Raw genomic sequence first — 26,427 nt, forward strand, 5'->3', positions numbered from 1 at the left:
GTTTGTCAACCAACCTGTTCTTTACTTTCTACTCTTAAATGCTGCTGAGAAGCCAGACCCTGGGAGGGTGATGGGGAATAATTCCTAAATAAAGCAGGCTTCCTGGAGGCTCCTCCAGTGGCCACTGTGCCCATCTGATTCTGCACTCATTCAGAGGTGCCATCAACACAGCATGAAACTGTGGGAACACTGATCTGACCTTTCACCCCAACCCTGTCCCCTCCCACCATGGACCACACTTGTAAATCATGTGTGATAATTATTTAAGCCACAGGCATAGCCCGAGTTTCTGTGAAGGATGTAATACTGATTCTCTTACATTATTTATCTTAACACACCCCAACCACATATGGTTCCATGCCTCAAAGTTTTCTATGAGAACATTGTGAACTAACCTAATAAATTTAAGCCTTTTCTCAGAAAACTTGGAATCCAAGGCAGCCAAAACTTGGAATTTAAATCTCAAGGCAAGAAAGCAGTTGGATTTTTTTTAAGGAAACAAATGAGAAAGAAAGAAAAAGAAGAAAAGAAATTGGTAATGCATATGGAATCGTGTAGAATGTCAACAACTTTCAAATTAACAGAAAGATGGATGTCAAGGGGAATGTAAACTACTATAGGTCCCATGAACATGTGATCTATAAACACTGAAATGGAGTACTTTTGGTTTTTCCTTTGTTTTCTTAGTTTTTAATTAACTGATGAGGGTGTCCATAATACAAAGGAAACACTATGCAGACTGTACAGGCTCTAGTGTCATAGGGAGAAATCCAGTCTTCCAAAAGCAGCTCTGGACACACAGACACTGCCAAGGGCCAGATAGCCATTCTACAGCCAGCCTGTACCTCTCATGGTGATTCTCAGAAAGTTCAGAGGGGACTAAAGCAGGGGGGATGGGACTATCTAGATCCCAAACTCCCCAAAGTCATGATTAAGTCCACTGAGAAAATAAAGGATTTTCTTTGTAATTAAGACGTCCATGCTCAAAATGCATAATGCAAGAATAAACTAGTTCAACATGGATACTACTTCAGGGCTTGCAAGCCTAAATGCCTTGAAGGACCAGGCAGATAGCAAACTGAGGGAAGCAACAAAGTACAGAACAGGGCATGGTGGAGACTGCAGCCACACTAGAGAGGACAAGCCCCACCTAAGGACATTCACATTTCTTCCTAAACATCTGGACAGATGTAATGTCAGTGGGACATATATGGGTCACCTGTCAGGAACCTTCCCCCTGTATGACCCTGATTGTTCTAAACGAGCCAGTAATGCTGTATTATCATCAGCATCCCACAGAGAAACCACTGTCATCTGCCAGCACTGCAGGTACAGTCATCTTTCCAGCTGCTTCTTCCCTCCCTGCTGACTTACTTGCTACTTCAGAAGTGCCCATGTCTGACCCTGCTATCACATGGGGCTGCAATAGAAATCATAGCCAATAGGATGTGAGGGGGCTGCAGAAGGCTGCAGAGCAAGGTTTCCCTCCCTAATAAACACAGGTTTATCAGCCAGCCTTATTCCCCGATAATTAATGTTGAGTTATAGCTGTATTTGAGCCTTCTGACTTCCTCAACCATCAAGGCAGAAATGTACAGCAAACTGAGACCTTACAGCAGCTTGTTGCTAAACTACCAAGGAGCTGAACCCATGTTAGAACTAGTTACTCTTTAATTTAGCAGAGAGAGATGGCCTTGAGTTCTCTGCATATCTTCTAGCCATGAAGACAAGGGAAAAGAAGGATCACAGCCTGGCCTGCTGTATACTATGGGAAGAGTGGCAGGAGTTGCCAGTACCCCAGCTTCCTCTGCCACTGGATGTATTGAGCCCTGCATTGCGCTCCCTGCTTCTCCCTCTCCTGCTCCTCTTGCTTGTGCTGTCAGATAAATAAACTTAAAAAAATAAAATAATAAAATTTTTAAATGGGGATTATAATATTACCCTTCATACCTGCCAAGTGCTTAGAATAGGGCTTGGCTCATAGTAAGTGGAGGTCATCACCTATATATGTGGTTGACAGCTCCAGGAAACCAGGGGGTCTGCTTGGTTTGCCTCTGTGTCCCTGGCACCTAGAATAGGGCGTGATTCATAGCTGGTGCTCAATGTAAGTCTTAAATGAAGTTCATAATTAAACAAGAGAAGGCATGTGGCTCCCTGAAAACAATGTGGAGTTTGGTGTCTACAGGCCTAGAGTTTGGTCCCATCTTGGTCACTTGCATGCTGTGAAACCTTATGCAAGTTACATAACCTGCTGAACACCCATGTTCTCATTTAGTTCAGTGCACATTTTATGAGATATTTTGCTTTCAGCTGCAAGAGCTGTAAATCTACCTGAGTATGGCTTAAACAGGAAGGAGATGGAGGTCCTCCCCTACAGGCCAATGGACTCTAGCTCCGCCCTGTCACAGCTCTCCAGAGTTCTCTGTGTACCTCCAGACATCCCCTCCTCATTCTGAGAGCTGCCACCATTCCAAAACTCCCAAAGCAACAAGGGCCTAGAGTCAGTTCTCTCAAATCCCTGGCACTTGTCCTCAGGAAAAGACCCCGTGTGGCCTGTCAACAGCAGTACGAGAGGCAGACTGGGGCAAGAGAGAGGAGTCTGGCCCCAGGCCCATCCACTGATACAAGGCAGACACACAGCAGGAGAGTCCAGCTGCCAGCATCAAGAAAACGCAGGCAGGACAGGGACCCTCAAGGCCCAGCCATTGAGCAGGGGCAACCAAAGCAAGCAGTCAGTACAATGGCATCACAGCAAGGGACACAGAATGGCCAGAGTGTGGTGGTCTCAAGAGGGGACAAGCCCCAAGCTCGGGGAGGTCAGGAAGGAACTGACAGAAATAGGTCAGGGAGGACCAATGGAAGCTGGGGTTGAGGGAGGGGTAGGAGTCAATGTTCTGTTGGAGGGCTGAGAAGGCACGTGAATTGAGGAGACCAGCATTGTCCCATGTATTCATTCTTCATTGTCGGACGTGTGAAGATGGAGAGCACAGGCAGTGCAGACCGCCTGCACAGAAAACGACAGGCAGATGACAGAAAACAAGGAGAGGCTGAAGAGCAAGAGGCCAGGGTGAAGGTGAGGACAACCCGGGAAAATATGGGAAGACTGAGGGGTGAGTTATGGTGAGATGGCACCACCAGCGGGAACTGGAGTGTCGCCATCCGGGAATGACAGGTAAGTTGATGCACCTGCTGGTGATAACCATAAACGTGGGGAACAACAGCAGGGGTGCTGGTGGTGTGGGGGAGCCCTGGGAACAAATCTTCCCTGAGCTCCCCATTCATGAAGACAACTGTGGTAATGTGACTTGCACAGTGTGGCACGCACAAAGTACTGCATGAATGAGAGCAGAAAAGAATGAGCAGGACCTGTTATGTTTGAAGAGTGACTGTGTGACTCTGTAGCCTCAGAGGGAAGGGAAACTCGAACTGTTACTTATGTCAGCTGTGGGCCTACACAGCTCTTCACTAGTGCTCAGGGGGAGGAAAGAGCGCAGGACACCCCCTCCACAACCCCCAAGCTGAGTGATGTCAGCCCTATGGGTAAGGCCTAGTGGCTGGGGTAGGCACAGCTGTCTCTTACACAGGCAGCAGCTTACTGGACAGGGGACAGGAGGCACTCCTGGCAGGCCATTTAATCCTCCACGCCTCTGTCCACTCTTCTGTAACTGCTCTGCCATCAGCCGCCAGTTCAGCCTGCCCAGGGCACGAGTGGGGACAGGATATGGCATGGCTATCGGCACTGGCACATGTAGAGCACCAAACAAACAGGGGATCCTTCTTATCTGCTGTGTCCTCTCACCCACAGCACTTTCAGAGGGATCTTCCAAGGCCAATCACTTCCCACTGTGGGACGCTCCAGTGTGATGATGACATATGACACAAAATGAAGAACTTTTGCCCTTGGTGGACACTAATGAGCTGCCAGGAGCGCCCTGCTGAGAAAACCTGAGTGCTCAGTGTGGTGCGTACAGTCAGACTCCAGGCTTCCCTAGACTCCACTCAGTGCAGGAGAAGCTCAGGTGAGGTGCTGCCGCTCAGCTGGGAATAGCCACATGAGCCGGAAGGCTGTGAGCAGAGCTGACCCAGGCCTGCTGTCGCTGTCCCTTCTGCATGCCTCCTGGGGAGCACTACTGGCTGCCAGGCCAGTAGGTGCTGGGTGCAGGTTTAAAAGGGCCCTAGAAAACCTACTTCTTTGCCAGTCATTTCAGAACAAAACCAGTGCCCAGAAATTCCTGATGGAAGGATCACTCTCAGAGTGAGATGGTATCTTAAGCTTGCTTCTAATGAGGTTTGGGGGAACGATGGCAAAAAAAATATAGCTTCTTGTCAATGTTCTCATAAGGTCCCATACGTCTCATGAAAACCATGTCAGGTCTTCCTCTTTCTCCATTTAAAAAAAAAAAAATTTTATTTATTTATTTATTTATTTGAGAAAGAGACAGAAAGAGCACGAGCAGGGAGAGGAGCAGAGGGAGAGGAAGAAGTAGACTCCCCACTGATCAGGGAGCCTGATGTGGGGGTTGATCCCAGAAATCTGAGATCATGACCCAAGCCAAAGGCAGATGTTTAACCAACTGAACCACTCATGCCACCATCCTTTCTCCTTTTTGAACCTACAGTTGACAGAAGAGAGTAGCTCTTTCCTCAAAGGAACCATGGACATAAGCTAAATTTTTAATTTTAGTTCTTTAAAGTCTTTCTTTGCACTCAGGAAATAAATGATCCCTTAGACTATGATAACTAGTTTGCCACCTTTAGGATTCCAAGAAGTCAAAGGCAGATATTATGATTCTCAGATTGCTTCTGAGTGCTACAGAGGTGAAGTCAGCTGAAAGACAGCACACCCAAGACCATACCCAGGCACCAGCCAGGCTGGGAAGAGCACCAGGTCTCCCAACTCCTGGCCAAGACTTCAGTCAAGCTGCCTCCTTTGGAGCCAATGCTCCCAGGACAGAAGCTCACAGGTCCCGGACAGCAAACCTCGTCTCTGTTCTTGCTAGAGCAATGTTGGACTCACCCCCACAGCCCTGTCTTTGAGTTATTTTAATACTGGTTATTTCCTGCCAGCCTGTTCTGTCCCGCATATGAGCAAAATCTAATTAGAGAGTGAAGAAAATAACCAAAGAAAAACTCAAGCCCCATGAAGTCAGTTACTATGATTTTTATAGACCGTAGTGGAGATGGAAAAGTTCTGTTCCAACCAACCCCTTGCAAAGATTCCAAGAAAGTCTTATGGTGTAAGTCATAAAGATCAAATGTCTCCTCTGCAATTACTTTTTAAAATACCACAAGGTATTATTACTCTGAGGGTGCTGGCCTACACCTGTGGCCCTGCTGGGGTCAGGAGGCACAATGGGGCAATCACAGGATGTTGCAAAGGAAGGACATGCCCAGCCAGGCTCCCTTAGACTTAAGGGTGTGAGTTAAAGGACAAAGTGCCACAAACCAATCAGCCCCATCAATTCATTTCAATAGCTTTGGAACTTTCCAGAATGCTCACTGCCTTTCCTTAGTATCCGGCAACTCCCACCACCAGTAAAAACGCCCTAACTCTGTAAAGTCATTTAAACTGCCCTGTGTGGTCCTTCATTCACCCTGCAGAGAAACAAAACAAGTTGACACTAGATATATGCTTTGCTGAATAGCTAATAATTTCAAGGTAATGTGTAAGTGAAGCACTGTAGAATACAGAAATGTTCCAATCAGCAATGAACCTCCTGAGGATTAGGCTGAATTACTGAACTTGCCTGTGCCTCAGTGTGCTCTCCTAGACCACAGAAACTGGGAGGCAACCTTGCATCACTACCATGGAGATGCACCACCATGGTGATTGGAGCAGCCCGCTGCCCTTCTATAATGGACCAAAACACCTTCAGAAATGGATTCTTCAAAGAATGGCAGAGACCTACACTCACACGCTGGGCAAGGCTACTTCCACCTGCTGGTCCATCGCATATTGACTGGCCTTGCCTTCAGAACCAGGACATCTTTTGAGTTACTGGAAACCCCTGGGTCTACAGCCTTTTGCTTCTCCCTATTTTTCCCACTATTTATAGGCCACGGTAGCAGAGGATCTGAAGGGGAAAGAAGGGAAGGCAAATTCCAATCAGCAAATGATATGGGCAAAACTCTGAGAAGACAGAAGTGTGAATCCACTGTGGCATTTTAAACCATCTGTAAAAACCTACTTCTATAGATTATCTCTAATTGACGAGACCTTTTTTAAGAAACTGGAATTTGTATTTGGGCAATTTGTTTTATCAAACTGTAATCTGATATAATTTCATATTATATGATAATTCTGAAAGCTTCTTTAAAAAAGTCCTTTGTGTAATGGAAAACCTGACAGAACGTTCAGAGGATGCTTCCACATACACAGCAGTATCTGCCATTATGTCAACTGTCGTGTTATTTTTAAATCAACGGGCTGCTTAATAAAAACATTACGAAGCAAAGTGCACATATGGTACCTAATTTTCATACATTATTAACTCTGCTTGAGGTTTTTGTGGGAATTAAAAAAAAAAAAAAAAAGCAAGCAAGCAGGCATCTGTTCCCATCTGAAATCGTGCAAGCTAATTTTATTTTCGAATTCCCCATTGTTTAACAAAAACCCTCTTAGGCATGCAAAAATAACGGGGGGTTGAGGATGGGGGTGTTCAGTTGTCTTTCCTATTAATCTTACTTCACTAAGTCGCATCAGTGTATTCCCTCACCACACAGGCACACACAGTGGGGCTTGTTTTAGGCCATCGTGGGATGTGCCAAGGGGTTCAAGGTCAGCTCAAGCATGAGTTTCTCTATCACTGCAGCTGCCCTCAGATCTCCAAGTTGGCCAACTATAGCAGATGCTACCAGGACTCTCTGTGTCCCTTGCCCAACGGTCACTGTAGTGTCAGAGGACAACCGCCTATAAGCCCATGCTTTTCCAGCTGCATCTGTCTGCCTGAGGATACCACCTGGCCAAAGGCAGGGGCTAGCCCCAAGTGCAGGGCAGGCCAGAGGTACTGGGAAGACAACACCTCCAGGAGTGAGTTCAGTCAACAAGTAATGAAAGTTGAGGGGTTTAAAACCCACCTTCATCACCCATCATTGTGCCAACTTTGAAATATTACTACACATTCCCCCAGAGGTCCCCAGGGATCGTCAACTCAGCCTTAGTAGCCTTTTCACTGCCCTGTCTCACTGTGCTTTCTGGAAGACCTCCAAAATTAACTGTCTCTATATAAATCCTCTTACTCTGGGAGGACCCAAACCAGAAACATTTTAAACTTGTCTAACTCAGCCACACTTTAATATGATAATTCACTATGTGTAACTTGTTACCTGGTCCTCTGCTAACCAGTATCCTGTGCTGGTTTACACACCTGGACACTGGAGGACAGTGGCAGTCACAGCAGCCCTAAGCAACACAGCAACGTGAAGGGACAACTGAGCAAGTCTGGAGTGTAATTCCACGACATTTCATTACATATGCTGATGCTCTGTACACTCATCACCCATCCACATGGCACACTCCATAATCTAGTAGCCAGGATTTTTATTACGTTGCACTCCACTCTCTAACTCTATTGGAGAACAAGGTGTCACTGCAGTTCTAACACCTCTCAACTCTTTATTCTGTCAGTGGCCTGGGCTTTTCCTTCAATGGGAGCTAATTTTAAGACTTCAAGAATTATGGGAAAGGAGTAACCATTCCTCTCCACTGAGCAAGAAGCAACGATGCACAGCACTTGGGGCCAGAGGCTGGTCTTCCGCCACTCCACACACCAAGTGAATGGCATCTTCTCTCCTCTGTGCCTATGTGCATTTATTGGTTTGTAGGCCATGAGCCTTTTGAAGGCAGAAAGAACAGGCAACTCTTTAGTCAACATCTACTTTAGACTGAAGTCAACATCTATCACGCTGCCGGCACATGTCTGGTTCATAATCATGAACTGTAGCAAAGTTTAAGGAGACACTAAAGCAATTTCAGTTTTGCCATTCCAGGGCATAATTGGTAACAGAAAACTGTTCACAAGCATTTCAAACTAATAGTATTCTTTAAATGATTCAAAATGTTTCTTCAATTTGCAAGTCTTTAAAAGGGGAAGTGGGACGTTTTCTCGGCCCCCCCCCCCCTGGACTACATGTTGTACAAACGCCAATGGAGCAGATTTGGAACAGTGAAGAATTGCTGAACACAATAACAATCATCCAGAAAAAGAGGAAGATGGAGGACCCAGAGAAACAGTGGACATTCTCTGGAAGAGAAATCATGGGCAGGCTTAGGCAAGATGAGGGCTTGGCAGGCCAGGGAGCAAGACATCCAAAGGGAGAATGGCAAGGGCTCCAGAACTGGTTTGTCACAAAAAAGACCTCTGCAAGGGCTGTGTGGCAAACAGCAGTTTGGGAGCAGCAGGAATAAATACAGTACTTTCAGTACAATGTGAAGAAGAGAAAGACAAGTACATAATCTCAGAAAAGCAAAAGGCTGAATAAGATCAAAAAAAGAATCCGAAGATAAAATCTGAATCTGTAGTAACTAACAGTTACAGAGTTATGACAATGTAAACACTATTAATTCAATTAAAAACAATGATATCAAAAAATTAATCAATTAATAATAATATAATACTAGAAAGATGGATGGGGTGGGAGGTGAACAGGGCTAAGTAGCATGAGGTAATGCCAGAATTTAATATATCAAGAACAAGAAAAGTTTATTATTTAGGAATAGAGAAGAAAGTCCCCAAAGAAATAGCTTCAAATATGTTAACGGTGCTCATTTGTGTGGAACAGGACAGAGACAGGGAAAAACAGGCAAAGGAGTTGATTTTTCATTTTAAGCCTTTAGGTATTAGCTGATTTCAATTATGTACATAATTACTTTTTTTAATTTTTATTTATTTATGATAGTCACAGAGAGAGAGAGAGAGAGGCAGAGACACAGGCAGAGGGAGAAGCAGGCTCCATGCACCGGAAGCCCGATGTGGGATTCGATCCCGGGTCTCCAGGATCGCGCCCTGGGCCAAAGGCAGGCGCCAAACCGCTGCACCACCCAGGGATCCCCAATTATGTAATTATGTACATAATTACTTTAATAAATAATTTAAAATTTAAGAACGAAAACTCAAACAGTGGATATAGTTAACAACAGACCCAATACCATAAAAAAGTTAATAATTCAGAAAAATCATTTCATGTAATCCTTCCAATATCAAGAGGACAAGACTATAAGCAAAGGGAGCAGAAACTCAGAAGTCAACTGCAGGACAGAAATTGCAAAAGAAGAGCTCAGAGCAAATACAGCAAAAAGCAATAAGCAAAGACATCACCAGAGGACAACCTCTGGGCTACAGAAAGGCTTGAATATGTCCTGGAAGGACCAACCATCCAGGGAAATTTGAAAGAAATCCATAGAGGGCACCTGTCTTCTCTTCCTGCCACTAAATGCCATGAGAGAGCTGGGACATAGGAAAAACTAACAAACTGTGTGCTGGAGGAATGAAAGAATGACTGTGCAACAACAGACAGATGGGTGGACAAAGAGAAGGAAGAAAGCCAACCAAGTATCAGGATGACGCCTGCAGAGTCTGAGAGCAAAAGATGGTGACTCAAATATTCCATATCGACCAGGATGTCTGCAAACATGCAAGTATTCAGAAAGTATCACAGCCATTCCCATCCTTAAAAAAAAAATAAATGCATAAATAAATTACTCAGCGAGCTGGAGCCTCTTGAGAGAGTAATAAAGGAAACTCTGTTAAGTAATGTGACCAATAAAATGTTATATAAGTTCCAAAACTAGCTAGTGAATAGAAAAAAGAAAATGCAAATGAGAAATTAATCAAATTTATTAAAATTCAAAAATCCAGATTTACAAGTATTTTTTAAAATGTGAAGAAATGCAGGGCACCTGGGTGGCTCAGTCAGTTAAGCATCTGACTCTTGATTTCGGCTCAGGTCATGATCTTAGGGTCGTGAGATCGAGCCCCACATCAGGCTTTGCACTCAGCATGGAGCCTGCTTGGGGTTCTCTCTCTCCCTTACCCTCAGCCCCTCTCCCTCTCTCTCAAATAAATAAACAAACAAATAAATAAATAGAAAAAATGCAGATATTTAATACACTTATGAAAAGAGTCCAACTTCACTAGCAATTGATAAAATAAAAAAATAAGTTACAATATATGATTATTCATCAAGTTGCCAAGGATTAAAGAATGATAATAATCAGCCTTTGCAAAGGTTTGAAGAAAGGAACATTATATATTATCAGTGGAGAGTGTACATTTGAGCCTTGGGGGTCCAACTTGGCAATGCCCATTTCAAAGCATACAGTATGACTCAGCAATTCCACCTATTTTAATTATTTTGTGGAAAACAAGTGGCTTAGTACACAGATACATGCATGAGGATATTCACTGCACTCATTTTTATAATAATAAAAACTGTGAAGAAACTTTAAAGTCCACCAAAAAAGGGATTCTTCAAATAAATGATTCACCTGATTTGAGGTGTTGCTATGAAAAGCCTATGACTGCAGTAATCAAAAACTAGAATTCCCATTTCTTCATCATTAAACAAGAAAGCCAGGGGTGCCTAGGTGACTCAGTTGGTTAAGTGTCTGGCTCTTAATCTCAGGTCAGGTCTTTTTTTTTTTTTAAGATTTTATTTATTTATTCATGACAGACACACAGAGAGAGAGAAAGAGAGGCAGAGACACAGGCAGAGGAAGAAGCAGGCTCCACGCAAGGAGCCCGACATGGGACTCGATCCCGGGACTCCAGGATCTGACCCTGGGCTGAAGGCGGCACTAAACCACTGAGCCATCCAGGCTGCCCTCAGCTCAGGTCTTAATGTCCAGGTCGTGAGTTCAAGACCTGTGTTGGGCTCCACACTGGGTGCTAGGTATGGAGCCTACTTAAAAAATGAGAAAGAAAAGAAAGAAAAAGAAAGAAAAGAAAAGAAAAGAAAAGAAAAGAAAAGAAAAGAAAAGAAAAGAAAAGAAAAGAGAGAAAGCCACTACTGCTTCGTGACAGGCATGTGCTTGAAGCCGTTTTCAGCAGAACAGGGCTGACCGACAGGATACAGCATAGTGTCGTTGCTGGGCGGGTGAGGTGGGGAACAGGAAGGCCCCTGGGTATGGCACATGCTCTATTTGTAAGCTAGGAGGCAGATCCTTGGGTGTTCATCTCAACATTATGCTCTTTACATGTCTGCGTATTATGTACATCCTCTTCCAGCTATCAAATATTGTGTAATAACATTTTTTAAAAACACAAGAGTGATGACACTTCATCTTTAGTCATTGCTTGTCCAAACAATTCCAACAACCTAACTTGCCCCCAAAGAGAATATCTAAAGAAGTAAAAACTCTTGATCACAAACTTGTAATTCTCAAGTCCACAGCCTGTAAGAGAAAAGGAAGTTCTCTCAATAGTATTTCAACACTGCCAAGGATTTGATTGAAACTTAGGCTCTGAATGCCCCTGTGGCATGGCTGAGCCTCCTTAGTCTCTGGGTCCACATGCAGGTAACCCACCGGAGGCTAGAACTGTAGCACGCAAACTTTCTTTGAAATCTGACGTTTGTGGGATGCCTGAACATCTACCTTTGGCTCAGGTTGTGATCTCAGGGTCCTGGAATCGAGTCCCACATCAGGTTCTCTGTGGGGACCCTGCTTCTCCCTCTGCCTATGTCTCTGTCTCTCTCATGAATAAATAAAATCTTAAAAAAAAAAAAGAAATCTGACATTTGCTATCATTACCATTTACTTCTAAAAAGAATGTTAGCCAAGCACCACATAACTCTTGTGAATGCCATTTATGTGGGAGAAAACGTATTTGTAAAACCACCAGCTATAGTTTAGTACAAACAAAAGCTACTCCACCCCACTCTAAGATAAATTTGTAATTAGCCACAACTCATTTTTCAAGATGCTATCAGGAGTATCACCTCCCAGAGGAAGTTTGCTAACAATGAAATCAGAATAGAAGCATCACTCACACAGCCATTCTACTCTTTTGATCCCCTGCTCAAAATACACATATTACTAGGCAGATCCAGGAAATCGTACAGGAGCTTCTCCTAACAAATCAGCCCCACTCTACGCTATGAGGAAGACCTATCACATCCCAAATGGATGTCAAGTGTCTTATGCCAATAAGGTCCTCAAAAGACTTGACAACTTTTGGTTACTCTATTTCCCTCTACTTTCCAGTTTCCCACAACCAGACCCCAAAAGAGAGAGCCTGAACAGCAACAACCTGTGTGGAACTGGGGCTGGCCCCCAATGCTCCAAGATGTTCCAACCATTTTCTGGGAGGTGGCTGAAAAAACAGACTCTTTGGTCTCACCCAGATGTGCAGATCAGAGTCTGTGTTGAAACAGACCCCCAGGGGGTTCACGTGTACCTTCACTTTGAGACACACTGGCTAAAGAGCTTATCTTAAACTGAGGATACAGATGGAGCATCATATTCTTTTTGTTGTTGTTGTTTAAGATTTTATTTATTTATTCATGAGAGAAGTAGAGACATAGGCAGAGGGAGAAGCAGGCTCCCCATACAGAGCCTGATGCGGGACTCAATCCCAGGACCCTGGGATCACAACCTAAGCCAAAGGCAGACACTCAACCACTGACCCACCCAGGTGCCCTGAGGGAGCACTATTTTCAATTAGACTGCTGTGAGCCACTTTGAAGAAGGGCCAGTGGACTTTGCGGGGAGAGAAAGCAACTCCCATCCCCCCGCCAGGCCCTGCTGCTGCCTCTGACCAAAACTCACCCCACTGTGATTGCTTTCAATCTTCCACACTCCAGAGGACACTTTTAGCCAGTTTATCCCACCAGCCTTGAGGATAAGTGGTTGCTACTATCCAGCAAGTGGTCTATACCAGACAGGAAGGTGGGGGGCCGGGCAGGAAGGGCTCACTAGACTCAGAGTTGATGGAGGGGCCATATCCAAACCCCTCCAGGCCTCTCTCCATCACCTCAACACATACAAACACATGCTGTTTAAGCTCTGGCCTTCTTCCCTGTAGCCCTTTGTCTCATGCAAGAATCTCTTCTCTATGGTATAAACAAGCCCCCCTTCTACAGTAGCCTCCCCTCTGCCTTACCCTAGGCCACCTGTCCCATGTGGACACCACTCCTCTGAAGGCCTTCCAAGGCAGAACTTCCCCTTCCCCTCCTGCTCACTACCCACTAGGAAGCCTGCCTCCTCCTGCTTCCCTCTCTCCCTAACCATATCCACTCTATCCCAAGAAAGTGCCCTGGAGTTTATAAACTAGGGCCACTCCACCTTCTACTCCTTATCCTCTGACCTCCAGACAGCACTCCTCACAGTCTCTGGCCCAGGCCTCACTGTCACCCTGGGCAACACTATTTCTTTCTTCTTCTTTTTTTTTTTTTTCTTTTTAAGTAAGTTCCATGTCCAGGGTAGAGCCCAAAGTGGGGCCCAAACCCATGACCCTGAGACCAAGACCTGAACCAAGATCAAGAGTCAGATGCCTAATCAGACAGAGCTACCCACGTGCCCCTGGGCAATACTATTTCTAATCAAGGTCCACCCAGCTTCCCTACCTTGCAGTTCCCGGGCCTCCTTACTCCAGCACTTACTCCCCACCTGGAACTCTAACCTTCGGAAGAGTAAAACTCTCAGCTGTCAGCACGTAGGCTCTGGTTCTCCTAAACTCCACATTTCATCTTTCCCAGCTCCCGGCCTCTGACTCCTGGCCTCCTCCTCCTCCAGCAAGCCACACTGCCCATGGGACATTCCTCTTTGACCAATATAACCAACTTTTCTAACTTCTCAAAAAGCAACTTCCCTCACCCCACCAGCTCTGTAGAAGGGGGATGCTGAGGGCAAAGGATTCTAGGCCTCCACAACATTGTCAAGGGTAGTTCCATAATCTGTGTTATATACTCCAGTTCTGCATGGGATTTTAGCTAAAACCCAAGATTCCACATTTAAAGAAGTGTGAAAAGGACTTACTTACAGAGACTTCTGTAACTACCTAACTGCTCCCTGGCTCATCTTGTCCCCTTCAAATCTATCCTGTACTCAGCCAGAGATGCAGTCAAAATGCCAATTCGATGGCCTGTAAATAGCACTCCTTAGCATTATCCATGATACCCAACACAAATGTCCATCACCTGATGAGTGGATAAATAAAATGTGCCATACAAGGGAGTCATACAATGGAGTAATAGAAATAAAAGAATAGAACTAGTGATACATCTTATGATGTGGATGAACACTGAAAACATTATGCTAAGTGAAAAAAACCCAGGCACCAAAGGCCATATATTGCATGATTCCATTTACATGAAATTTCTAGGGCAGGCAAATCTGAAGATGCAGAAAATAAATAAAACACACTGCTGTCTAGGCTGGAGATGGGGAGAATGGGAAGCAACAGCTAAAGAGCTTTGGGCTTTTCTGTGGTGATAGGAGTGTTCTAAAATCCTTTGTAGGGATGGCTGCACAACTCTGAAGATAGTAAAAGTCACTAAATTCTACACTTTGAGTGAGTGAACTGTATGTGAATAATATCTCAGTAAAATTGTTGAAAAAATAAAGTCACTCCCCATTTAGAAGCCTTCCAGGGAGGAGCTCCATTTCCAAAGAACCAGGTCAATGCTCTTCAGTGTATTACAGAAAGTTCTCCATGAACTGGCTTCAAATTGCTTTGTTTCCCACTTCCCCTCCCCTTGCCTTTCATGCTCTAGGATGTCGAAACTCTCCCCAACCCTACTCCATCACCCTGTTTTCTGCCCAGGCCTAAGTGCATGCCTAGACTTTATGTCACCTTACTCCTAATCATCTTCAGAGACTCAGCTTCAGCATTCTAGTCTTTTCTGGGAGCTGGACTGATTGCCCCATTCAGGTCTCCATAGTAGTCCTGCCCCTCATCCCCCAGAAGCTTGGGAAGCATCCAGTCTGGCCTGCAGCTCTAGAGCTCACAGTTACCTTGAATCAGGCCTATAAGCATGAAGTCCAGCATGGGGCCCAATACTAGCATCTTGGCACATCCCATCTAGGAAGGTACACGCCATCCCTTCACCAATTCCCCACTGCCATGGGCCCTAGCACACAGAAACCCACACACCTTCCTCACCAGCTCTCAACTCACAAGGCCAACAGGCTCCTAGAATACAAAGATCGTAATCCTCCAAATTTAGTCTCCAACATTTCTCTTCTCTGGAAAAGATAAAGTCACTCCCAAGTCACTTCTCCCCATCTCTCCACTGGCAATTAATATCTTAAGAAAATACTGTGTCCCCATCTCCTCAGCCTGGACTGGGAGCAAAAGTACAACAAATGGCAATAAATCAAACCAAAGCCCCGTGACTAATCTGGATCTTCCTCAGCAGACAAAGGAGCAACACTCTCTACTGAGACAATCTTCCTGAAAAGAGGAGTAGAATTCCCAATCACCCAAAAGGGCGTCCCTCAGAAACATCTCTAAGATGTCATTCTCGTCATGTCCATGCACAAGATATCTAAATTTTGGTGCCAGCAGCTGACATTTACACTGATGATTAACTGTCTGAATTATGTCAGTACTCTGTAAGAAAAAAACCTGGATTGACAACTGCCCCCCATCATTGCTCTATTTATTGTGCAAGATCACTTATACAGTGCAATTTCATGATAAGAATTAATATAAATATGGGGCTTACAGACAGACAAATAAATTGCACAATTTTCAATTAATGCATCAAGACCAGGGACATTTCTGGACAAATAGATGAAGCATGAGTTTGATGAAACTGGAAAAGGAAATGCCTCCACTGTCACTAGGAAGGTCAGGCCAGCGAGAGAAATGTATAAATTTCAGGTTCCATCAGTTACTCACAGACCAGCTATGCCAGACCTGCCCCACACCACACCCATAAATTCAGAAACATCCCTGAACAAGTGAGCTTCAGGACAATCCAATGTTTTGGCACCAACTGATCTCTTCCACGAAGACAAAACTATCCAGATGGAGGGAGCAGTGCACAAAGATGCCAGTTCTCTAGAAGCAACCATAGCACCCATCTGCCTGGAAAGAGCCCAAGAGTAGAGCAGAAGGTTTTCAGCACTCCTCAACATCTGCCTCTGACCACCCAGGAAGGCCTGTCTGAATTCCAAGGGATAAACACCACACCAGATACAGAGCAAGATGTGGGAATGAGAGAAAGTGCTGACCGTGCCTTGGGGATTTCTTGCTAGACATCCACTGAAGCACAGTTATAACTGAGGGCCAACTCTGAGAAGATGCTGATGTAGTACAATGATGATACTGACCTCTGTTATCCAGAGAGAGATGTGAGGCAACTGAAAACAGACTGTGACTAGGAGTCAAGGTCTAATGGTGAGCCAACCTGGAAGCACCTCGGAGAGTTCAAAGTGAGACTGTCATGGCATCTTACTCAAGAGGACTACAGCATTTTACAGAAAATGTCATCAAAAAGTGGCTCCTGGGGGTTCCTTGATGGCTCAACCAGTTAAGCATTTGACTCTTGCTTTAGACTCAAATCAAGCCCTCACAGGTCTGAGATCAGGTCATGCCCCCACATCCAGCTCCATGCTCAGCAAGAAATCTACTTGGGATTCTTTCTCTCCTTCTCCCTCTGCCCTTCCTCCCACTTGTGTGCTTCTTCTAGTGTGCATGCTCTTCTCTCTCTAAAATAAGTAAATAAAACTTAAAACAAAACAAAACGGTGGCTCCTGCCAACGTACAAGGCACTCATCAGATAAGAGATTAGATCCAACAGAACTGGGCCCAACAGAACCAGACCTGACAGAAACAAATTATGTCAAACTTCTAACTTCACAATAGAGGCTAAGGAATAGCTTCATAACAATTTTCTCATAAAAATATAAATCCATTTAAGGGCATCCTGGTGGCTCAGTCAGTTAGGCATCCAACTCTTGGTTTCAGCTCAGGTTGTGATCTCAGGGTTGTAAGATCAAGTACCACAGCAGGCTGCATGCTCAGTGATGAGCTTCCCTCGGCTTCTCTTCCTCGCCCTCTGCCCCTCCCCCACCTCTTGCTCTTTCATGCACACTCTCTCTCTAAAAAGAAATTAAATCTCTAAAAATTTTTTAAAATATAAATCCATTTAACATCCATTCCACTACTGAAAGAAACAAGGGAGAATGCTAGTTCAAGTTCTATTATTTAAGGACCAGCTTGCTCTGGAAGGGCTGACAACAGGTCCCTGACAGCTGACAGAGTTCCTTCCTTGGAAATCTTACACAAAAATGAAATAGATCCCCATTTACCTGAAACTAAAATAATATTTGCAAATACTTTAAATCTTGCCAGAGGAGGGAGTGCTCTTCTTTTTTGGACAATTTGGAGAAAAATGAAAAAATATATATAATTTAGTGCCCATTACAGATCCCAAATCACATTCTAGGTTAGAAACCTAATACATAAACTATGACAGAGTTGTAGGGCCATATTCATATTATTGTTTGTCCTGATAATAATAAAATATTTACCAATGTAATTCTGAAATCTAATTATCACTGACTATGAGCCAATTTATTTAAAGCAGTCAGCAATTATAGTAAAAGAACTGAGGTTTCTGGACATGGAATTCTCAAATAAGGCTGAGGACAAATTGCAGACAAAACAAAAAAGCTCAGGGAATAAGTCTTGGACCACCACCTCTACTTGTCTCCTAGGTTTTTCTTTTCTGTGTACTTGCAAGCCTACATGCTCACTCTTTTTAGGGCCATGATTTTTACGACAGATTCCTAAACACCCAAGGCTTCCTGGACTGAAACATGGTTTGCTATCTGGTGCCTGAATTTTGATCTACCTAAATGCAGACCAGTGTTTCCACATGTCCCCAGCTGATGCAGACCTGAAGCTGGGAAGAGGCAGTAAGAGTCAGGTGAAGGAAGAGGAACATCTCATTCCAAACACGATCATTTTTTAAATTTGCATGGCATTTCCCCCATAAATATTCCAGTGTGAGGGCCTCTTGGAGAAAGGAGAGGAAGCTTTTCTCCCACATACTCCAGGTTCCACATCTCTAAATGGGAGCCATCTGGATGAAGTCAACATGATTGAAGCTGGACTATACCCTACATGCCCCTTGGCTGAGCTGAAAGTGTCCAGAAAGAAGCCAAAGCATGTACCACCTGCCTAACTCTCCCTCCTCCTCTTTCCTTAGCTTTTCCCTAAGAAAAGGGATTCTGTACCAAATTCCAGGCTATTGCTGGGATCCAGTTTGCTAGCAAGAAGAGTCACTTGGCATTAAAAAGTCACACGCATGGGGCCTCTGTCTTTTCCACTTCCGTTATCTATGTAGTGTGTGGGTGCCCAACGCAAGTCTTCCCCATGACAACATAAGCCACTCATCAACCTAAGTCAACATGTGTAGACTCTGAACTTCAAAGCCTGATGCCAGCCTTCAGTAGTTATTGTTTTAACCTGTGCTAACACGGATATATTCAACTTCCCATGAACATCTACAACCACTGTCTTAATCACTTCCCTACTTTGTTACTCACTGCTGCCAGCTTGTCCTTGTTTATGGGATTCTCCATGCTATATGTAAAATTGGCATTTATACTCTGATGTAACTTAAATGTTTGTGATACAGAGCTCATACAAAAACAGTAAAATAAGAAAACTCTGTTTATTAAGCAAGAAAGCACATCACTCTTCTGTTGAACAGAAACTCACACACCATTTCTTGAACTAGGACATTGCGCTCAGAGTCACCACTCCTAACATACCTTTTTTTTTTAATTTTTTTTTATTGGAGTTCAATTTGCCAACATTTAGCATAACACCCAGTGCTCATCCCGCCAAGTGCCACCCTCAGTGCCCAGTCACCCAGTCACCCCAACTCCCAGCCTGTGTGGAGGTTCCTCAAAGAGTTAAAAATAGATCCACTCTTAACATACCTTGATGGGAGGTGCTCTCTTTTCCTGCCCACCCACTCTGCCCCTATTCTTCCCTGCTGACAGAATTCCTACTGAGTGCACCCTTGACCAGCCAGATCCCTCAGAGGCCATACGTCAAGCCACCATGGCCTATGCACCCCATACATCTTGCCAGGTATTGACTGAGACAAAAGTATGCAACAGAATTCTGGCCAAAAATGTAAGGAAAAGTTTGCTAGAGGCTTCAGGGAAGGTCTTAAAAAGGGACATGAGATGGAGACGGCCCTTCTGCCTCAGGTCACTGCCGTCTGTGTGTATGCAACACCTGGAAATACACTTAGAAAGGTAAATAAAGACAATGCACTTAGAAAGGTAAATGGAAAATGGAAAAAACCTGGACCTGGAGGACATTACTTGCACCACTGTATTAATGAAGCCTAAGGCTCTAAATACTTTATTTTGTGATATATGTCCCTATTATTTAAGTCATTTTAAAATATTTTTAGACCTATAACCAAAATATACAAACTCACAGAACCATTAAATGTAGGAAGCAACAGGTTAAACATTTTTTACTCTACAAAAGAACTGGCACAAACATGCATATGATATGTGTGAATTCACCTGTAACAGTCTCTGGTGTTATTTTTTTTTTTTAATTTTTATTTACTTATGATAGGCACACAGTGAGAGAGAGAGGCAGAGACACAGGCAGAGGGAGAAGCAGGCTCCATGCACCGGGAGCCCGACATGGGATTCGATCCCGAATCTTCAGGATCGCGCCCTGGGCCAAAGGCAGGCGCCAAACCGCTGCGCCACCCAGGGATCCCAGTCTCTGGTGTTATTAAATAATTCACAGTCTTTATTATAACTGCACCTTTACTGTGTACATTATACATTTACACATGCATATTACCCCGTTGAAGCACATACACAAAACCAAGTATACTGCAATGTGAAAGCCAAACCATGCGCCAAATATCAGAGCTGACTGCAGAAAATAGTATGTTTGGAATACGATGATCCTTTTTTCTTGTGATCAGCCTGGCAATAGGCTCTACGCCACAAATTAAAATTTTGGAAACACCAAATTCTTTAGAACATGCCTGCTTTGGTGAATGCCTTAGATAAGCAGTGTAGGTGAAGCTGGCTAAATTTTCCAAGATAAAACTATTATTATCACTAGTCTGTGTCTTACTATATAGCAAAGTAGCACTCTTCTTGTCCCCTCCAGAACTTCCCATGGCCAGGGACATCTGCCAGTGTCCGGAGATCTATTTTCTTGTCACAAATGGGTGAAGGAACTGCTGGCACCTAGTGCGCAGAGGCCAGGGATGCTGCTAAACATCCTGCAATGCACAGAACAACCTCCAACAATAAATAATGATCTGGCCTGAAATGGCAATGGTGTCATGATTAAGAAGACCCAGTCTAAAGCGATGTGACTCCTTCCACAAATTAGACACACAAAAACCTGATTTCGTTAACTTAATAATTAAATCTCCAGCATTTATTTTATGTTGTTTCTGTGTTTTAGGCTTACAGAAAAATAGACAGGATTTTCAGATTTCGAGGGAACCTGGCATTCAAACTTCAGGCAGGCTTGAAATCTACTCTATCTGAATGATGATTTGCAAAGCACCAATCTGCCATTTACCCAGCAATTCTATACTTGTTCCTTGAAAGCATACTTTGCAGACACACCAGGTCCACCTACCTGTATGATGTCTCTTATTCTGCTCTCAACAGTGTAGCCTTCAGATTGTGCCGATGAGGAATGAGTATGGTCCCCAATGATACAGCTGGACTGTTCACATAAGTTACAAAATTCATGCAGATGGTGAATGAGTCAATAAAACTACACTTCATCTAGGCCAGATAAATCCAACATAAAACTCTAAGTTGCTAATCAGGCATACACTCAAGGAAAGTTATCAAATATGTGGATATCTTAAATGCACATGTAAAATCTTTCCTATCCCACCTACATAACCATCATAGTCATCTTTACTTAAAATGCATGTGCCCAATTCCATAGGCCATGCTGCACCTGACTATGCCATCTCTGTGCCTTTCCACCACTGGATTCTAACCAAATGACACAGGTATGTTAGGATTCCAAGGGATGCAGAGTTACCAGGATTGAGCAGGCTGGTCAAGGCCTACCTCTAGGGGACCCCATTCTCACAGATTATGGTGCAAATGCATCCAGTAGAAATGTAAGAACACAAGACTGTACCAAAGGAAAGGGCACAGGGAGACAAGAGAGGGAATCTGAATGAGGTCTGTATGGGACAACATGCGCATTTAAGAATGGGTGGCCAGCGCAGACTTGTTGTCATCTGGAGCCTGGTTAACAGATGGAGGTCAGATGAAAACAATGCCAAGATCCTCATGGAGCCCTAGTATGGCTCCAACCCAATTCTAGAGACCTACCTGAAGAGAATGGTGTCTCCTTATCTCCCATGATGCACAGATGCTGATATGACCACTTTTCCCTCTTTTAGGACAGAGCTCAGGGCTGGAGCTAAAGAAGAACCATCACTGCCTGCCTGGCCCCTGCAGCTTCCCATCTGTCTCTACCACCACCCCAAATGACCTTCACAGTCTGCAGAATGTTTTTAAACTCAAAAGAAACCAAGAATGGCTTTGAAAGTGGGAGCAAAAAACACTTCCCACAAAAAACCATCAGGCCCAGATGGTTTTACAGACACATTTTACCAATATCTAAGGAACAGATCATTCTAATCAGATACATGCTTCCAAAGTAACATAGAAGAGAGAAAGAACACACCCAACTCATTAATTCTAAGATAATATTAACTTGATTACAAACCAGATAATAATAAAACAAAAAAAGGGGGGGGGGGAATGATAAGCCAAGCTCACTCATCAACATAGACAGAAAAGCCCTACACAGTGGTGTCTAGGTGGCTCAGTTGGTTAAGTGTCCAACTCTTGATCTCAGTTTAGATCTTGATCTCAGGGTCATGAGTTCAAGCTCTGTGTTGGACTTCACGCTGGGCATGGAACCTACTTAAAAAATAAATAAACCAGATAAAAAATTTTAAAAAGAAAAGCCCTACACAAAATATTAACAAATCAAATATTACCAAAATTATGATATATCATGACCAAAGGTGACTTCTGTCAAGAAATGCAAGGATATTTTAACACTAGGAAATTAGTCTACTTCACTACACTAACAGGTTCAATGGGGGAGGACCCATGTGGCTGCCTCAGACTGATGAACATTGTTTGATAAAATTCAACATTCACATATGTTAAGAAAATGGGAAAAGGCCTTCCTTAAACCCGATAAAGATTATTTATTAAAACAAAACAAACCAACCCAAAGCAATCACCACCTCAATGGCAAAACAAGAGAAGCATTCTCTTTAAAATTAGGAAAAGACAAGGGAGTTTGCTCTCATCATTTCTGTTCAACATCATACTGAAATATTAAGTAGTACAGTAAGAAAAGTAAATAAAAAGCAGAGAGATTATAATTCCAGAAGTAAAAAACTGTCATTATTTTCAGCTGATAGGACTATCTATATGGAAAACCCAAAACAATCTACAGTCTAGAGATTATGAACTATTATAAAGTTTAACAAGGTTGTTGGATATAATATCTCAATTAATTATACATGTCCTTAGAAACCAAAGCCAGACCAGGAAACAATTAAATTATACTTAACAGGTAAATTTAAAAAAATTATTTATTTATTCATGAGAGACAGAGAGGCTGAGAGATAAGCAGAAAGAGAAGCGGCTACATGCAGGGAGCCTGATGGGGACTCGATCCCAGAATCCCGGGATCATGACCTGAGCTGAAGGCAGATGCTCAACCACTGAGCCATCCAGGCATCCCCATGTAAATACTTTTAAAAATAACCAGTTGGGAGTAAAACTGAGAATCTGCTGATAAAACACCAGAAATACAACAAGGATGAAGAGAAAAGATTAAAACAGAATAAACTAAACACGTATTTCCTGAAAATCCTAAGTAATTCAGACGGCAAGTTTATCTTATTTCTCAAAGGAAAGAGCCTGCTTAAAAGATTCTCTGTAGGTAGGTACAGATGAGGTGATCTGGCTTCAGAATGTCTTACGTGTGAATTGCATTTGTCTTGTTAAGAAATGTTAACAATGTAACAATGGCAAAAAAACCTATTGGTCATTTTTCTTCCTGCTAAGCCATACAGAAATGATTGCCAGTATAACCTGAGTCTCACACATAATCTACTGGATCCAACACTTTACAAACCAGACAGGGTCTCCACGCAAATCAGAGAAGGCTACAATGTTATTTACACTTTGGTGTTATTACACTTTGAGGTCCAAGCTCTAAGGAAAAAATGGCCTGTTTGTTCCACATGATACCTTTAAAAAGCTGCACCACAGAGTGCAGCGTTTCAGCCTTTGCATGGAGTTAAGAATGGTTCTATTCTGATCAACAGTGATAAGACCAGATTCCTTAGGAATCAGAATTCAGAACATCAAGATTGTGACTTCATAAAATGTCCCAGTCTCTGACAAAATAGTTTGACAAAATGATTTTAAATACTTTGCTACATTTTTACATAAAAAATATATGTCTAAGTCACAGCAAGTGCCAGGGGTTGGAATACTGGCACCTCTGTTATGACAGGAGGGATGCCTTCAGCAGGGAGATAGCAGTTTTCCCTGTTCCTCACATGTGCCCCTCAGAGGCTTGAGTCCTGGTACAACCCTCAGCCTCTGGCAGCTTGTTTTGGAAAAACAACTTAACTCATAAGATGCTATGCTCTGGTAACCACCTAACACCTGTTCTCACAACCCCCATCCCAATAATATTAGATACATCTAATGTGACATTCTAGGACACCCATTTCATGCAAGTGTTCCAGCCACTGTAGCTGACAGGAGATTTTTAGCAACAAATCCCTCAGAAACCACCTTTTAAGGAATCATCAGAGAAACTGGTCTAGGATGTGTCTTTAGAGGCACCCTGCCTGGGGCACTGTTAGGGCAGCAAGACATACACAGATATTGAAAATATTCATATATGCAGAAAGTTACACAAAAAATACAAAACAGAGGACATGCTCCCTGAGGAAGGACAAAGGCCAGTAGCTTTTTGCCATGAGGCCTCTCATGGCAGAGGAGGAGTCAAGTCATGCATCTGGTCTGGCCCCCAGCCAAGACAGAGCCCCCACCACTATCCTGCCTTACTCTGGGTTCCTATGTGGGCCAAAGGGAACTTACAAGAAGTTTTCCTTAACTTGGAGAGGGCTAGCTAACAAGCTGGTATCTTTCCTCTTCAATCTCTTTTTCAAAATTTTCTGATTTTACATGTGATGTTATTTTAGACTGAGCCATATAAAACTGTAATATTGGTAAAAAAAAAAATATGGTCAAAGAGCAAAAAGTTCATATGGTTCAACCTAATATAATCTATGCAGCATATATTATTGCAAAGTATACACTATCAAAATTTTATATTAGAGATAATAGAAATATAATATTGCATCAATTTTTCGTACAAAGGTAGTTCTTTGTTGTCTATTTATAATTTTGAAAAATGTAAGCTTCATTCCACTAATGAATAAGCATGGATTTCCAATTTTTCATCCAAAATAAATCTCTTTATTAAACTAATGTTACCTGAAACTTCAAAGCTCACTGAATATTTTTAAATAAATAAAGATCTAGTCAGAGAAAGTGATAAAGACTGGTTACGAAAACCTAACTCTAATCTTAAATTGAATCCCTTGTTGCTTCTTTCCATTTGGTTTTCTTTGGCTGTTTTCTCGAGAGGCTTATAAACAAGTTCCCTAGAAACCCAGACAGTTTTCTCCTATATTCTTCTAGCTTTTTTCACCTTCTAAATCTTTAATCCTGGACTATGAAGTACAATATTTTTTTCCAGTTTAAAGGAGAATGGCACACTAATTTCTCCCCTTCCATTGGCACCCCTCTGTAGAGGAAGTTTTGAATAAACACAGAGTAGCTAGTTAAGTAAAAGGTCTAGCTGATTACATTCAGCTTAAACTCTAAATTTTCTAAGGGCTAGTCGGAAAGAGTAAAGTAACAGGAACTCTTATAATCACAAATCCAAAAGGAGATAAACTGGTTTCATGACAAAAAATAAACTATTCTTTCACCTAAATCAAAATTTATAAAATCATAGCCTGTTACGGTAGTTTGGAAAGAACGAAAATCTCCTTTCAGAATAAAGCAAGCCCCAATGTCTCTGACAGGTTAGGTCTACTCCTTCTATGAGTCAAAAAGCAGACCTTGGATGAGTCTGTGGGCCTCGTCCTGAGATTCAGGGTTGGCCAGGCAGATGTCTGAGTGGTATGTGCATCCCTGTGAGAGTCTGGCATCTGTGTGGAGGAGCCAGAACGATATGAAACTGCTGCCTAACCAGTGGGACCCCATATACCACAAACCAGAATCTGGAAACATTTTCCAGCTCAGGTTCCCTCTCAGTCTTAAAACACTGTTTCTCCTCTAGAAACTAGAGAAACGTTATATCCTTTTTTTTTTTTTTAAGAGCAAAATCTAAAAGCTTCTGGGATTTCAAAGAGTTTAAGATTCTGAACCAAATTTAGATGAACTGAGTGAAAACAATCACAAGGATTACATTTGCTGGAAAAAACACAAGGCTTTGAAAACGGATGGAGAAGGTACCAATCATTGAAATGTGCTGGGTTTTATTAAATGCCAAACACCTGAAAAATAGTTTGAAACATCTGATAAACCAAGGGCATGGCAGGGTTGGCCTTTGCTTAGCAAAATCTCTCAAAGTATACTAGTAGATCCAACTTCAAATGACTCAATTTGCATTTCAAACATGATATAAACTAGATCAGTCAAGAGTTAACGTCAATGACAGACTCCAAATATACCTAGAATATCCATACACCAGAGATTCAACACCAAAATCCTCCCAAGGAAAAAGCAGTGAGGAAAATGAACCCCTACTGTTTGCACAGAACAGAAAGCCTGTGAATTAGAACCTGATACACTAACCTCTAGAAATTTGGGGAAATTTTCAGAATCCAAAGAATTTGTAAGGAGGGAAAAAAGCACAAAAAACTTTGTCAACTTTGATCAGTCCTTATTTTATAGATTAGATCCCATTTTCAAACACAGTTTCAACCCCTTCCCCCATCCAAACATAAGTTCCAAGATGTCTGTTTGATTTGGTGACTTGGTTTAGTTTGGTATCCTCTGCCTACCTATGCTATAGCCCAGTCCAGGGCTAGGGACAGCCATAAGAATACTAGGGACAAGTGGCCTGGAAAAAGCCACACCCTGAGATGAAGCAAATGTGCAGATGAGTTCCCCAACTTCTGGGATGGATGAGAAAACCAGCTTGGCATGCTGCAGACAGTGGAGAAGCAGGGCCGAGATAAAGGGAGTAGGCCAAAAGACAGGCACCCTTCCACAAGGAGGTCCCCTGAGGTTTGTCCTCAAGGACAGGGCTTGCTATCTCAGGCTCCAGAGGGAATGGGGCTGGGGAAAGGAAAGCATATAGCAGGACTCAGTTAAGTACCCAG

The 26,427-nt window shown here is 43.1% G+C and overlaps 1 protein-coding gene across 5 annotated transcripts in view; it reads right to left on the reverse strand.

Moving 5' to 3' along the window:
* The window catches only part of DTD1 (D-aminoacyl-tRNA deacylase 1), a 184,204-nt gene that overhangs the window by 18,895 nt on the left and 138,882 nt on the right, over positions 1 to 26,427 (reverse strand). The window contains exon 5 of one of the 5 annotated variants that reach the window (XM_025469158.3): positions 20,595 to 20,684. The exons of the other annotated variants lie outside the window; for them this stretch is intronic. Within the exon in view, the coding sequence (XP_025324943.1) occupies positions 20,595 to 20,684 (90 nt within the window). The remainder of the gene's footprint in view (positions 1 to 20,594; positions 20,685 to 26,427) is intronic. 5 annotated transcript variants of the gene reach the window in all.

Source organism: Canis lupus, chromosome 24 (assembly GCF_003254725.2).
Source record: "Canis lupus dingo isolate Sandy chromosome 24, ASM325472v2, whole genome shotgun sequence".
NCBI lineage: Eukaryota > Metazoa > Chordata > Mammalia > Carnivora > Canidae > Canis > Canis lupus.